We start from the raw sequence: 11,452 nt of genomic DNA on the forward strand, positions 1-11,452 counted from the left end.
TCAGAAAGGCTGTGGCTTGGGGCAGACGGAAATGGCTGAGGTGTGAATTCAAGACCTGAGTCACTCCTCTGCAGTTGCCACATGTCCCTTCCCCCATCCCCAATTCTGAGGTCCCTTGCTCCCACTTCTTTCTTTCCGTTCTCACCCTTTGCGCTTTAAAACTCAGAATGTGCACCTGTGTCCCACAGGTGACGCACACCCATTTCCCCACCTGGGGTGGAGATTGCTGTGGCCCTGGGGAAGGTGGGCAGGGCCTGGGGATGCGTCAGGGAGAGACAGGGGAAGAGGAAGTGTCTTAGGTCCTGGGGAAGACTGTCTTGTCTTGGTGGGTGGGGACTGCCATTTGTCAGCTTTCTGGACACACAGAAACACACAAGATGGACTTCCTCCGGCTACACCTCCCTGGGCTGCATCAGGCCTTGAGGGGGGCACTGGTGAGAGGGGCAAAGAGATGCCAGAGACTTTCACCCCATTCCCTGTGTCTTCACCTTCCCTCCTCCCTTTGAACCTCTCCTCAGATTAGAGGTTTCGTTCACAGGGCCAGACAGTTTCCTTGACCAGTTCTTTCTGGGCTTTAATCTCTTACTTCCCACAAGTGCATCCAACACCCTCAGTCTAGGAACCTTCTCATTCCTTCTGCAGATCCTGTTCTCCCTGTCTGCCCAGGTCCCTAACCCGCCTGCCTTACTGTGGGCTCCTCTGGCCCAGGGCCCCCAGGGAAGGGGCTGGGCCTGGCCTTCCCTGCATGCCTTGACCTTCTCCACTCTTTTCCTCTAGGATTCCTTCAATGCCTTTTTGTCCTACCTCATAGGAGATGAGGTCCCCACTGTACAGCAGGAGGCACAGGTAGCCAAAGAACTGCAGGAGGTAGCAGCAGGAAAGCCAGAGAAGACTGTAGAGGAGGAAGCCCAGGAGGCCCTGGAAGGCCTTAGAGACCGCCGGAGCCAGGGGTTTGGGAAGCCAGGAGGGCCTGGAGAGGCTGGGAGATGCCCAGAGGGAAGCTCTGCTGCAGAACAGACCTGGGGCTGGGGAAAAGGTAGCTCCCAGGGCTCTCAAGCAGACAGGCAGGACGTTGAGACCCGGGAGGCAGCCAGGGCTTCTGGGGACCAGGAGTCAAGTACACGCCTGGAGGCTGGGAAGAAGTCTGAGGCAGGGTCCAGGGCTCAGCAAGACAGGAGCGGTCACTCCAAGGAAGGACAGGAGCCTGGTGAGCAGGAAGTGAGCAGAGGGGAGACACCAAGAAACTGGGAACATGAGGAGGAGGAGGAGGAGGAAGAGGTCAGGGTGACAGAGCCAGGGATGGCCAGGGGGGTGGAGTCAGAGTGGACCTGGCACCAAGAGCCTGAGGTGAAGGCGGGCAGTAGCGGGCAGAAGGTGGCAGGGGACAGCGGGGAGACAGAGCAAGTGGTTTCCGAGATAGCTGCAGAAACTGAAAACTTTGAGGTCAGAGGGCCTGGGAGGGAAGAAGAGGGGGTGGTAGTGGTGAGGAATGGCCAAAGCATAGGGACACAGGGGACAGGGGTAGTAGAGTCTGAGGACCGGGCAGCCTTGGGCAGAGAAGAGGCCAGAATAACTTCCTCAGACAGGGAGCAGGTCGGGGCTGCTTTAGCCAGGGAAGAGTCTGACCTCCCAGGAGTCAGGGAGACCGAATATGGGCCAGTCCCAGGAGAAAGGATCCCAGAAGTTACTGGGATCAAGATTCAAGAAGAGGTGAAGGGAGAGACTGAAGTGAAGCTTTTCCCCCAAGAGACCCAGGTCCTGGGCACTGAGGAAACAGAAGAGGCAGTTGAGGGCCAGACAGCAGGGAGGGAAGCAGAAGGCCCCGAGTCAGAGGAGGAGGCAGGGGAGGGCTTTGAGGGGGACATCGATCAGCACGGGAAAGAGGCTGAGGGGAGGCAAGATGAGCAGATCAGGGCTGATGGAGCTCGTCTGGAGGAGGAGGAGGAGGTACAAGCCAAGGGGGACTGGGAGGAGGAAGGGAGTTGCCTGGTCACAGAGGCTGAGCTGGCCCTGGACAAAGAGGAGCGAGGTGATGATGACTTGGAGGCAGCCCCAGAGGCCAGGCCTGGTGAAGAGTTTGTTGAGGACAGAAGTAAGGAGGCTCAGAGGAGCCAAGAAACATTGGAGGAGGAGTGGGATGACCTCAAATTCAAGGTCACCAAAGGCCAGGAGCCTGAGCTGATGGGAGGTGTCTTGACCCCAACAGAGCAACCTGAGGAAGGACAGGGGGTTCAGGAAGAACTTGGGAGAGTTTCAGACCTGAGGAAAGAGGAGATGGAGGGGAGGCTGGAGGAACATTCCAGGCACATGGGGTCTATAGATCCTGAGGTCCCTGAGGGAGAAGACTGGGAAAACCAGAGGAGAAGGGACAGGGAAAGTAGTAACACCCAGGAGGAAAAAACAGATACTGAAGATGAGGAGGAGGAGGCTACAGGAGGTCAGGCACTGGAGGCCAAGGCCAAAGGAGGCTGGGAGTCTGACTTGTCAGAGATCCAAGGATGTGCAGCACAGGAGGGGGAGGGCTTTGTAGCAGAAAACCAGGGGCTGCAGGAAATTCAATGGGAAGAGGCAGAGAAAGACCAGTCACCAGGAGAAACAGAGGCCAGAGAAACTGAGGATAGCGAAGTGGAGGCCTCAGGACCATCGGAGGCAGACCTCACATCCAGGGGAGGCTGGAGGCTGGAGGAGGCAGCTCTCGGCCTCCAGAACCAGGAGGATGCACAGACCAGTTCTTTGGCTCCTGAGATTGTGGAGGATGAGGCAGTCCTGGTTGTGAGGGCTGCTGGGGCTGAGGAAGGGCCAGAATTCCAGGAATCTGGGGCAGTTTGGGTGGGGGAGAATGGGAGAGGCTGGAACTCAGAAGGGAGAGAGGAGGCTGAAGGAGAGGCAGAGCTGGTGGAGGCTGCAGAGGGAGGGAACCGAGGTGGGCAGGATTTGGGCCTAGAAGGCTCAGCAGGGGAGGAGGTAACTGGCAGAGATGGTGAAGCAGAGGCTTTTGAGGCCAGGGCTGGAGATCAGGCAGGGGTGGGGGGACCTGCCATGGTAGAAGGAAGTGGTGGGGTGGAGGGCGTTACCTCAGGCTCCCAGGCAGCAAGAGCAGAGGGCGCTGAAGCCAAAGTGGAGGCTGAGGGGTTCCTGGGAGAGCAGCTGTTGGAAGAGGCTGGGGGCTGGCAAGCCAGAGAGCAGGGGACAGACAGTGAGGGGCAGTGTGGGGACCACCACCCTGAGGGAGAAGGACAAAGGCTGCCGCATGTGGAGGACCCTGGGACTGGAGGCCAGAGGTCAGAGGCCAAGGAGACTGATCCAGAAGGCCTGGAGGATGTTCAAGGCCAGGAGGTGCAGCTGACACAGCAGGGCCTTGTGGAGGCCCTGCCTGGGCCCTCGGACACTGCTGAGGCTGCAGGAAGTGCCAGAGGGGACACTCACAGCAGCTGGTGTGAGGTGAGGGCTCTGGTGAGGTCCAGGGGGGACAAGCCGGATCTAGAAGCCAGCCCACAGAACTGTCTCCCTGCTCCCTTGCAGGCCTTGCTTCCTGGGCCCCTCCTGGATGTCTCCGTCCCGAGGAGCCGCGCCCTCCTCTCCCGAAGCTCCTCACAGCGTCGCTCTCGGCCCTCTTTCCGGCGAGTCCAGGCCTCTGAGGAGCCAGAGGACCCTCCTAGCCCTCAGCCCGAGGAGGGACTGTCAGCACCCGAGCAGAGGCCACTCCAGCTGGAGGAGGCCCCAGAACCAAGCCCCCCGAGACCTGAAGGGACCCCAGTGCCAGCCAGGAGAAAGACTTTGGGACTCGGGTAGGCACAGGGGCACTGGGCTGGGATAGGGTGGAGGCTGTGGGCCTCTGAGGACCAGCTCCCATGCACCTGTCTTCCACCTCCAGGTTTGGCCTGGCACACCCGGGCATGATGCAGGAGCTACAAGCCCGCCTGGGTCGGCCGAAGCCCCAGTGATTGAGACCTGACCCGGCTGAGTCACAGGGCTCCCCGGGGACCTGCTCACCCCTGACTCTCTCTGCCACCTGGATGCATTCTTCCCACCCTCTGGGCCTGGGTTTCTTGGTGTGTCCTTCATGGAGTGAACATAACTAGACATCTGTGAAGACCATGAACTTGAAGGATCTGACTCTAGACCTCCTGTGCCACTGGGACTGCCTCTCTTGAGTTCCTGTCCTGGTTACCTCCCCAACCTGTCTCAGCTACCCAGAAGACTGCGAGGAAAATGGGGGGAATTGGAGACTTTTCCCACAGCCTTCCCTTTCTGACCCCTGCAGACCTCAACCATACCTGGACCCCTCAGAGAGCCATATAGGAGGGGAAGCCCACCCACAGGAAAGAGGTCTGAAGGGCCTCGGGGACACCACTTTGGTCTCAAAGGTCGATGAGCAGCAGGTCAGCTGCCTTGAGTTTCCAAACTGATAGTTCAACTTCGGAACTCTGCTGGTTGCTATGGCAACTGCCAATTGAGCAGGTCACAGTGGGGGAAGGTGGACCAGGACACCCCAAAAACATAGGAGCAGAGAGGGGTTCTGGGTAACCAGAGGCCTCCAGGTCCTTTGAGTGTCCGATGTCCCTTCTGTGAAAAGATCTTGAAGCAAAGAGAGAGTGGGAGGGCTTTATTTGGCACGCAATGTGGCAGCCTGCCCCAAGGATGAAATAATAAATAAACTATCATCTCCCTAAGTAATAAATAAATATCTAAGAAATAAATATCTGGCAAGGACTGGAGGGGCTTTAAGTTATTGGACAGGGTCTGAAGCTAGTCCTGAAGTCCTAAAAGGTGAGGGAAAGGGGCTAAAAGATCGCTCCATCCGGGCTGGGATCTGGGTGTTGAGAGCCCCAACTCAGGCCTGGGTGCCCGGCCTTGGACAGCAACAGCAAATCCCGCACAGCCCGGGACAAGGCAAGCTCCAGGGAGCGCAGCAGCTGGTAGGTGTAGAGCAGCTGGGGCCAGGACACCTGGGCCGACGCTGGAGCAGAGTCCCCTGGAGCCCCTGGGAGCAGCCCCTTCCCCTCCTCCTCTTCCTCCTCCTCTTCTTCCTGGGGCAGGTTGAATCCTGCAGCCAGCACCTAGGAAGACAGATCCGCAGCTCAGACAGTGGGCAGGCGGAGAACCTGAGCAAATCTGAGCCCAGGGACTCCTGATGACATCAGGCCCCTGGATAACCCCTGCTTCAGATCTTCCATGTCGTCATCTCAGGTGTCTTAACCTGATTTTTTGAGCTTAAGAAGATGGAATTTTGTGGGCTGGGTTGTGGCTCAGTGGTAGAGTGCTCACCTCGCATGCATGAGGCCCTGGGTTCGATCCTCAGCCCCCACATGAAAATAAAATAAAGATATTGTCGAAATATGATATGTCAAGAGCTTTGAAATGTTTTGAACAACTAATAATAAAAAAATAAATAAAAATAAATAACTAAATATTGATGAGGCTGTGAAAAAAAATGTATCCACCTACAACTAAAATATATATATATATATATATAAAAGAAGATAGAAGTTTGGAGCAAGAGGATGCTCACAGAGCTGGGTTGCCCTGGGGATTGGGGTTCTGTTCTGGAAGTTCCTCCCTGCCGTTTTGGATTGTCTCAGGATCAGAAATGGTCAGAGGTAGGGTGCAGCCAGTTTATCTGCTGCTTGTGTTTCCATTCCTTTTTTTTTTTTTTAATTTTTTTAGGTGTCAATGGACTTTTATTTTGTTTATATGTGGTGCTGAGAATTGAACCCAGTGACTCACACACGCTAGGCAAGCCCCGTACCATGAGCCATAAGCCCAGCCCTCCATTTCCTTTTTATTAAGACTGAAATTTCTATTGCTCTTAGAAATGGTCAGGAGGATCTGGGTTGTGTCAGAGAACCACAGGGAGAAGGGTTCTGACCTCGCTGCGGGGCCTGCTGATGGCAGTCTGTCCTGGGTAAACCAGCGCCCTTATCTCACTAAAGACCAACCCCCAAAAGAAAGCAGGGACTTGGGTGGCAGAGCCAGGACCCTGTGTAGGACCCTGTGTGGCTACACCCTCCTGCACATTCTCGTATACTTGCTCAGAAGAGCACCTCCCTCCAGACTCGCCCAACCTGAGGGCAGGGGGTGTTCTGTAAAGGGAATCAGTGGACCTCAGTTTTGTGTATTGGTCTTAGCGGGTCAAAGAGGGTGGGTGGGCACTCTACCTGGAAGCGGAAATGCCACTGCAGGTCCCGGAGATCTAGCCGCAGGGCCCACAGCTGCATCCTCTCTGAGCTGGTCCAGCCGCCCTGCCTCCCCAGGCCTCCCAGCAGGGCATGGAAGGGCTGAAGCATCATGGAGAGGAAGCAGAGTCGCTCTGGGTCCTGTTGAAGGGGAGGGACAAGGGTAGGTCAAGCATGACCCTACCCAACCCCGGATCAAGCCCAGGCTCATTCACGCTCCAGCCTCCTGTTTCTATTGTCAGCCTCATCTCCATCCCCATTTCCTTCCTGTGCTTATCAGACTTCCCACCTCCATTGTCTTTGACCTCTATCCCATCTCCTTTCCTGTCCCATGCCCCAACCCCTCTCTAACCCCGTCCCGTCCCCATCACTCTTCCTCTGCCACTCCACTCCATTCCCCCATCGTCTCTTCCTGTCTCCTGCACAATTGTTTTCCTTCTGTTTCCAACCTCTTTCCCACCCTCATTCCCATTCCTGGTCCCAGGTGGGTCCTTCCTCCATATGCACTCTCACCGTCTCCCCATCTCATCTCTGACTCCGGTCCCACCAGCCATCTCCATCCCTTCTCCATCCTTCACCTGATGTTTGCCCTCATCCCAACCTTTCTTCTCATCCCTAATCAACCTTTCTTCTCTTCCCACCCCCCAACACCAACTCCATCCCACTCATTCCCAATCCACTCCATTCCCATACCCGGCTTCACTCTTTCCCTCTTCCTAATCCCATTTCCAAATCTCTGCGTATCTTTTTTTTAAATATATTTTTTAGTTATTGATAGGCCTTTATTTTATTTATTTATATGCAGTGCTAAGAACCGAACCCAGTGCCTCACACATGCTAGGCAAGTGCGCTACCACTGAGCCACAACCCCAGCCCTCTGCTTCATCTTTATGTCCAACCACACACTCAGTCTCATCCAGATTCTGTCCCCAAATCAATCCCCAACTTGTCTCTATGCTGCCCTGTCTATTGCCAGCTTCCTGGCCCCGCCCCACCAGCCCCCTTCACTCACAGACAGGTGGCGCCAGGCCTGGAAGGTCAAGGAAACGTTGGGGAGCTGCTCTCCCAGGGGCAGCAGGTCCAGCCTCACTCCTGGCAGCCGAGATTCAGCCTGAAGGGTGAAGTCTGTTAGTGGTGGCCCATGGGGGTTGACGGTCTCCTCATCCCTAGAGCCAGCTGCATTAGGGAAAACTCACAAAGCGATGAGCCTGGCCCCGGACCTCGGAGAGCAGCTTCTTGGCAAGATGCAGGCTGACCCTGAACTCCCTGCGCAGCTCCTGCAGGCTCACAGGAGGGCTCCCTGGGGGCCTTGGGAATCCCCAGACACCAGCTTGCACCAGGAGCAAGGAGAGCAGTAACAGGCTGAGCCCTGGAGAAACGAGGAGGGGAGCAAGATGTGGGCTTGGGAAGAACTCAGAGAAGGAAGGGAATGTGACTTTTCCGAGCCTGCGTGATGGGCAAGCCCCAGTGGGAACTTTCTCGGGTATCTTCACACAGCCCCTCCACACCATGATGGGGACCATTGAGGCCACCATATGAAGTCTGCACAAAGTGCTCATTTTTGTAAGCAGACCCAAGGCTGGATCTTGTCTCCCTACTCACTTCCCTGGCCAAGTGCCTTTTCTGAGGGGCACAACTGGTTGCTGTTAATTCTCTCCATTTTGCAGAGGAGGAACCTGGGCTCAATGAAGGGGACTGGCCCAAGTTCAGATAGCAGAGATGGGGGTGGGGAGCCAGGGCTGGATTCCAGATCTGTCCAAACATACAGTCCACTTGCTTTCTCCAGGGACCTCAGAGGAGGCAGCTACCTGGCCCAGGAGTGGGGACTGTCTGTTCTGCCAAGGATTCCTTGGGCTCAGCCAGGTGGCTCTGATGCCTTGAACTGGCTACTAGGGGCCCCAGGGATGGCATGACCTGTGGTTCTATCCTATGTGGTAAGGCCTCCGCCAAGGCGGGGGGTCATTCTGCAGCAGAACCCACCTGGGGCAAGTCTGCAGCATGAGAGTAGGAAGGGCGGGGGTGCTGGGAAGGGAGGGAGGGGGCTTGGCATGGGAGGGGGGCACTCTGTTTCTCATCCTGGTCTTCCTTTGAGCAAGCTGTCTCTCCTCTATGCCTCAGGCCCCCGTCTGCAAAGTGGGGGTCAGACCAGCGGGCATCAGAGGATGCTTCAAACCCTATGTTTTCCTGGAAAGAGGGAAGAGGAGCCACAGGATGGGCGCCCAGGGCAGAGGGCAGTGTTCAGTGGTTTCTCCCTCGGGTGAGGAAATCTAGCCATCATGAAGTTACACAATTGCCATCGAAACTCAAACTAAAAACCAAACCCTGGTCCATCCCCACTCTTGCTGCTCTCCAGGCCCCTTCCCTGTCCAAGGATAATCTCTAATCCCTGCACACTGCTCCTCAAAGTGCCTCTCAGCAAAGGGTAAGAGGAGTTTCTGGGCCACCCACTTCCCCCCATGGACTTCCAGAGGATGTGGGCCACGCCTAAGATCTCTGGTGTTCTGGTTCCTTGGCTTGGGGGCCACTCTGACCCTCTGGCATCCTGGAGACCCAAGGCAGAATAGGCTTCTTCCTAGCTCTATGTTGGGGGCCCAGGCCCTTGTGGTATTGCCTATCCAGATTGATTTGTGTCACCTGTACTTTACTCCTCTTCCTGCCTGAACTCTAGAGTCCCCAGCTGCTCCATACCCTTGTATCCAGTCCTGGGTTCTTGGCTCTGGCCTTCAAAGGCTCGCTCCTCACCCTCAAGCCCTCAGCCCTACCTAGAGGTACCAACTTCTCCTCTGCGTACAGCTCTGGCACCAGCCCCTGAGATCTTTAGCTGCCAGCTGCAGATTGGACCTCCTTCCCACCTTCGGACTAAAGACCTGTGTCCAACTCAGGCTGCTGGTTCCTTACCCTCAGCCCCCATCTGTGCCAACTCACCCTGCTGCACTTCCTCTGACTGGCTTCAGTTCTCAGTCTCAGCCTCACCATCCGCCTCTGGCTCGATTACTTCAAACGTCATGTATCTGCCTCATCCTGGTCCTGGTCAAATTGCCTGTCCAGTCCCTCCCATTCATCCCAGCAAAACTGTCCCGCTTGTGCCCTGCCCTGGACCACACCCCCACCCTACTGCTCCAGGCCCCCACCTCACTTATCCCATACTCAGTCCCAGGCTCCAGCGAGCCGGGTCCTTGGTCCTGGCTAAGTTATTGTCCCCATGCCATGAATTCCGTCCACACCAGTCAGCCTTCCCATCCTCTGCCCAGTCTCCCCCAAGCCTCCCGCCCCTCCACTTCAGCCCTGGCTTCCAACTCACGCCAGCCAAGGTCGCCTGCCGTCTGGCCCATGTCAGGGCCCAGCCTCTTTGTCCAGCCATCTCCTGGGTAGGGGGGAGTCTTATACTGGGGGTTGCACCCGGTTTCACTTTCCGTCCTACTTGTACTTTCAACTTTGTATTCGCTTTTCGCCACCCCTTGTGCTAAAATAGGGAAATGTAATTTCCCTTCCCAGAGGGGGTGGGAGGCACGGGGGATGGCGGGAAGCTAGGGTTTCAGTGAATCTGAGCTCCCGGCTTTCAGGTCTAGGATTTTCCTCAGTGCCCCCTTCTGGGGCATGCTGTCCAGCTCTATTTGTGCATGGGTCCCAGGGACTCAAACCCCCTCCTGCTTGTCTGCTCTGTCACCATCACCCGGGAGCCATCACCAGTCCACTGTCCTTCAAAAGATGGATGGCCAGGTAAGGGGATTGCCCACCAAAGGGGACTAGGGGTTCTGAGTCATCCTCATCCTCTCTGTTTTACCAGATGGCTGAGGGGGGTGTGTGCATGAGAGGGATGTCAGATTTCAATGGTGGCTGGAATGAGTATTGGTGCAAGGTGGGTGGGGGCTGGGTCTGATGATATCAGGGATGGCATCAGAGCTGTCTATAAACTGGGGTCAGAGGGGATGAGACCCAGGCCCAAGAACATGTCTGGGACTAGGATTGGCTCCATCCAAGGTCAAGGGCTCAGTCTTTGGCCAGAATCAGATATAGGATTAAAGCTCCATCATATCCAGGGTCAGGATTTGGTCTAGGGCTGGTTTCCGAATCTAGTATGGGACCCACATCCTGAGTCTGTCTGTTTGGGGTCAGAGCTACCCATGTCCTGGGGCTCTGCTCTGGTCAGGGATAGGCTTGTTGAAGGCTAGGACCAGGGTTCAGCTCGTGGCCAGGGTGGGGTTGTGTGAGGTCAGGATCAGGGTTCGGCCAGAACCCACAAGAATCCCCGTGCTTCTGGGCTGGGCTACATCAACCAGCGGTCTCCCTTCCAGCACAGCCCCGCCCTCAGCCCCACCCTGGATTTCCCATCTTCAGGGAGGGGATGGGGTTTCTTGGTCTTCCCCAAGACCCACCGCTGCCGCTTTCCTTTTAGGACTTGTGGGGTTTCCCTGCTGGGTCCCTGCTATGAGACAGAAACCAAGGGGGCTTCCCCTTCCCACATCGCACCTCCTAAGCTCTGCCTGGGCACTGCCCATCAGGGCTGCCTGAAGGACCGAGTGCCAGGAACAAGGAGCGGCTGCTCTGGGAGCTGATCAGAGGTTTGCTGGGGGAGAAGAAGGAAACCAGCCTGGAGCATCCTGGTCAGACGGGTTTCCTTGCAGCTCCCCCTAGCGGTAGAAGCTCCTTCCTCCATTTCCCAAGCAGCTGGGGCTCCGTGGTGCAGGACTGGGGACGTAAATCTCAAGGATGGTGAGGACAGATAGAGCACTGGCTGGTCATCCATGCATTCCCAAGTCCTTTCTGTCACCCGGGAGCCATGGCCACCCCTCGCACCCCCTTGAGCATGTGGTCTTCCCTCCATCTGAAACTGCTGCACTTCTCAAATCTTTTCTCTCTCTCTCTCTCTCTTTCTTTCTTTCCTGGGGATTGAACCTAGGGATGCCACATCCCCAGCCCTTTTAATATTTTATTTTGAGACAGGGTCTCACTAAGTGGCTCAGGGCCTCGATAAACTGCTGAGGCTGGCTTTGAACTTATGCTCCTCTGATTTCAGCCTTCCAAGTTGCTGGGATTATATGTGAGAACCACTTCTTAAATCTTGAACCCCCTCTCCCCATCTCTGACTACAATCTCCTGGGCCCCTGACCCTCATTGCTTCTTCTGCCTTTCTCTTGGCTGTAGCTAATTCCTCCGGCCTCACCCTATTCTAGCTCTGGTGACTTTGTGGTCAAGTTTGAACACTCAGCTTTCTCTTTGTTAAAGCTGCTCTCTCTGCTAGAATGTCTGCACTGCCTTCTTTTTTTCGGGGGGGG

At 56.0% G+C, this 11,452-nt stretch overlaps 2 protein-coding genes across 2 annotated transcripts; one reads left to right on the plus strand and one right to left on the minus strand.

Moving 5' to 3' along the window:
• Positions 1 to 281: 281 nt before the first annotated feature.
• Positions 282 to 4,714, plus strand: Apobr (apolipoprotein B receptor). The gene is made up of 4 exons (XM_015491230.2): positions 282 to 434; positions 778 to 3,441; positions 3,523 to 3,788; positions 3,875 to 4,714. Exons 1-4 carry the CDS (start codon positions 378 to 380, stop codon positions 3,942 to 3,944), a joined length of 3,057 nt encoding a protein of 1,018 aa, XP_015346716.1. The 5' UTR covers positions 282 to 377; the 3' UTR covers positions 3,945 to 4,714.
• On the minus strand, positions 4,592 to 9,639 carry Il27 (interleukin 27). The gene is made up of 5 exons (XM_015491229.2): positions 9,478 to 9,639; positions 7,373 to 7,545; positions 7,189 to 7,287; positions 6,159 to 6,317; positions 4,592 to 5,060 (listed from the first exon to the last, which is right to left on the minus strand). The coding sequence occupies exons 1-5, from the start codon at positions 9,506 to 9,508 to the stop codon at positions 4,785 to 4,787; spliced, it is 738 nt and encodes a 245-aa protein (XP_015346715.1). The 5' UTR covers positions 9,509 to 9,639; the 3' UTR covers positions 4,592 to 4,784.
• Positions 9,640 to 11,452: the final 1,813 nt, after the last annotated feature.

The sequence above is a fragment of the Marmota marmota genome, unplaced genomic scaffold, assembly GCF_001458135.2.
Source record: "Marmota marmota marmota unplaced genomic scaffold, marMar, whole genome shotgun sequence".
NCBI lineage: Eukaryota > Metazoa > Chordata > Mammalia > Rodentia > Sciuridae > Marmota > Marmota marmota.

Coding starts and splice junctions, on each gene's coding strand:
- Apobr (XM_015491230.2), top strand. CDS start 378: ATGGACTTCCTCCGGCTACACCTCCCTGGGCTGCATCAGGCCTTGAGG. Junction 3,442..3,522: donor CTCACAGCAGCTGGTGTGAG/GTGAGGGCTCTG, acceptor GCTCCCTTGCAG/GCCTTGCTTCCTGGGCCCCT. Junction 3,789..3,874: donor AGAAAGACTTTGGGACTCGG/GTAGGCACAGGG, acceptor TTCCACCTCCAG/GTTTGGCCTGGCACACCCGG.
- Il27 (XM_015491229.2), bottom strand. CDS start 9,508: ATGGGCCAGACGGCAGGCGACCTTGGCTGGC. Junction 7,288..7,372: donor GGGGCCAGGCTCATCGCTTT/GTGAGTTTTCCC, acceptor TTCACCCTTCAG/GCTGAATCTCGGCTGCCAGG. Junction 5,061..6,158: donor AGTGGCATTTCCGCTTCCAG/GTAGAGTGCCCA, acceptor CTGTCTTCCTAG/GTGCTGGCTGCAGGATTCAA.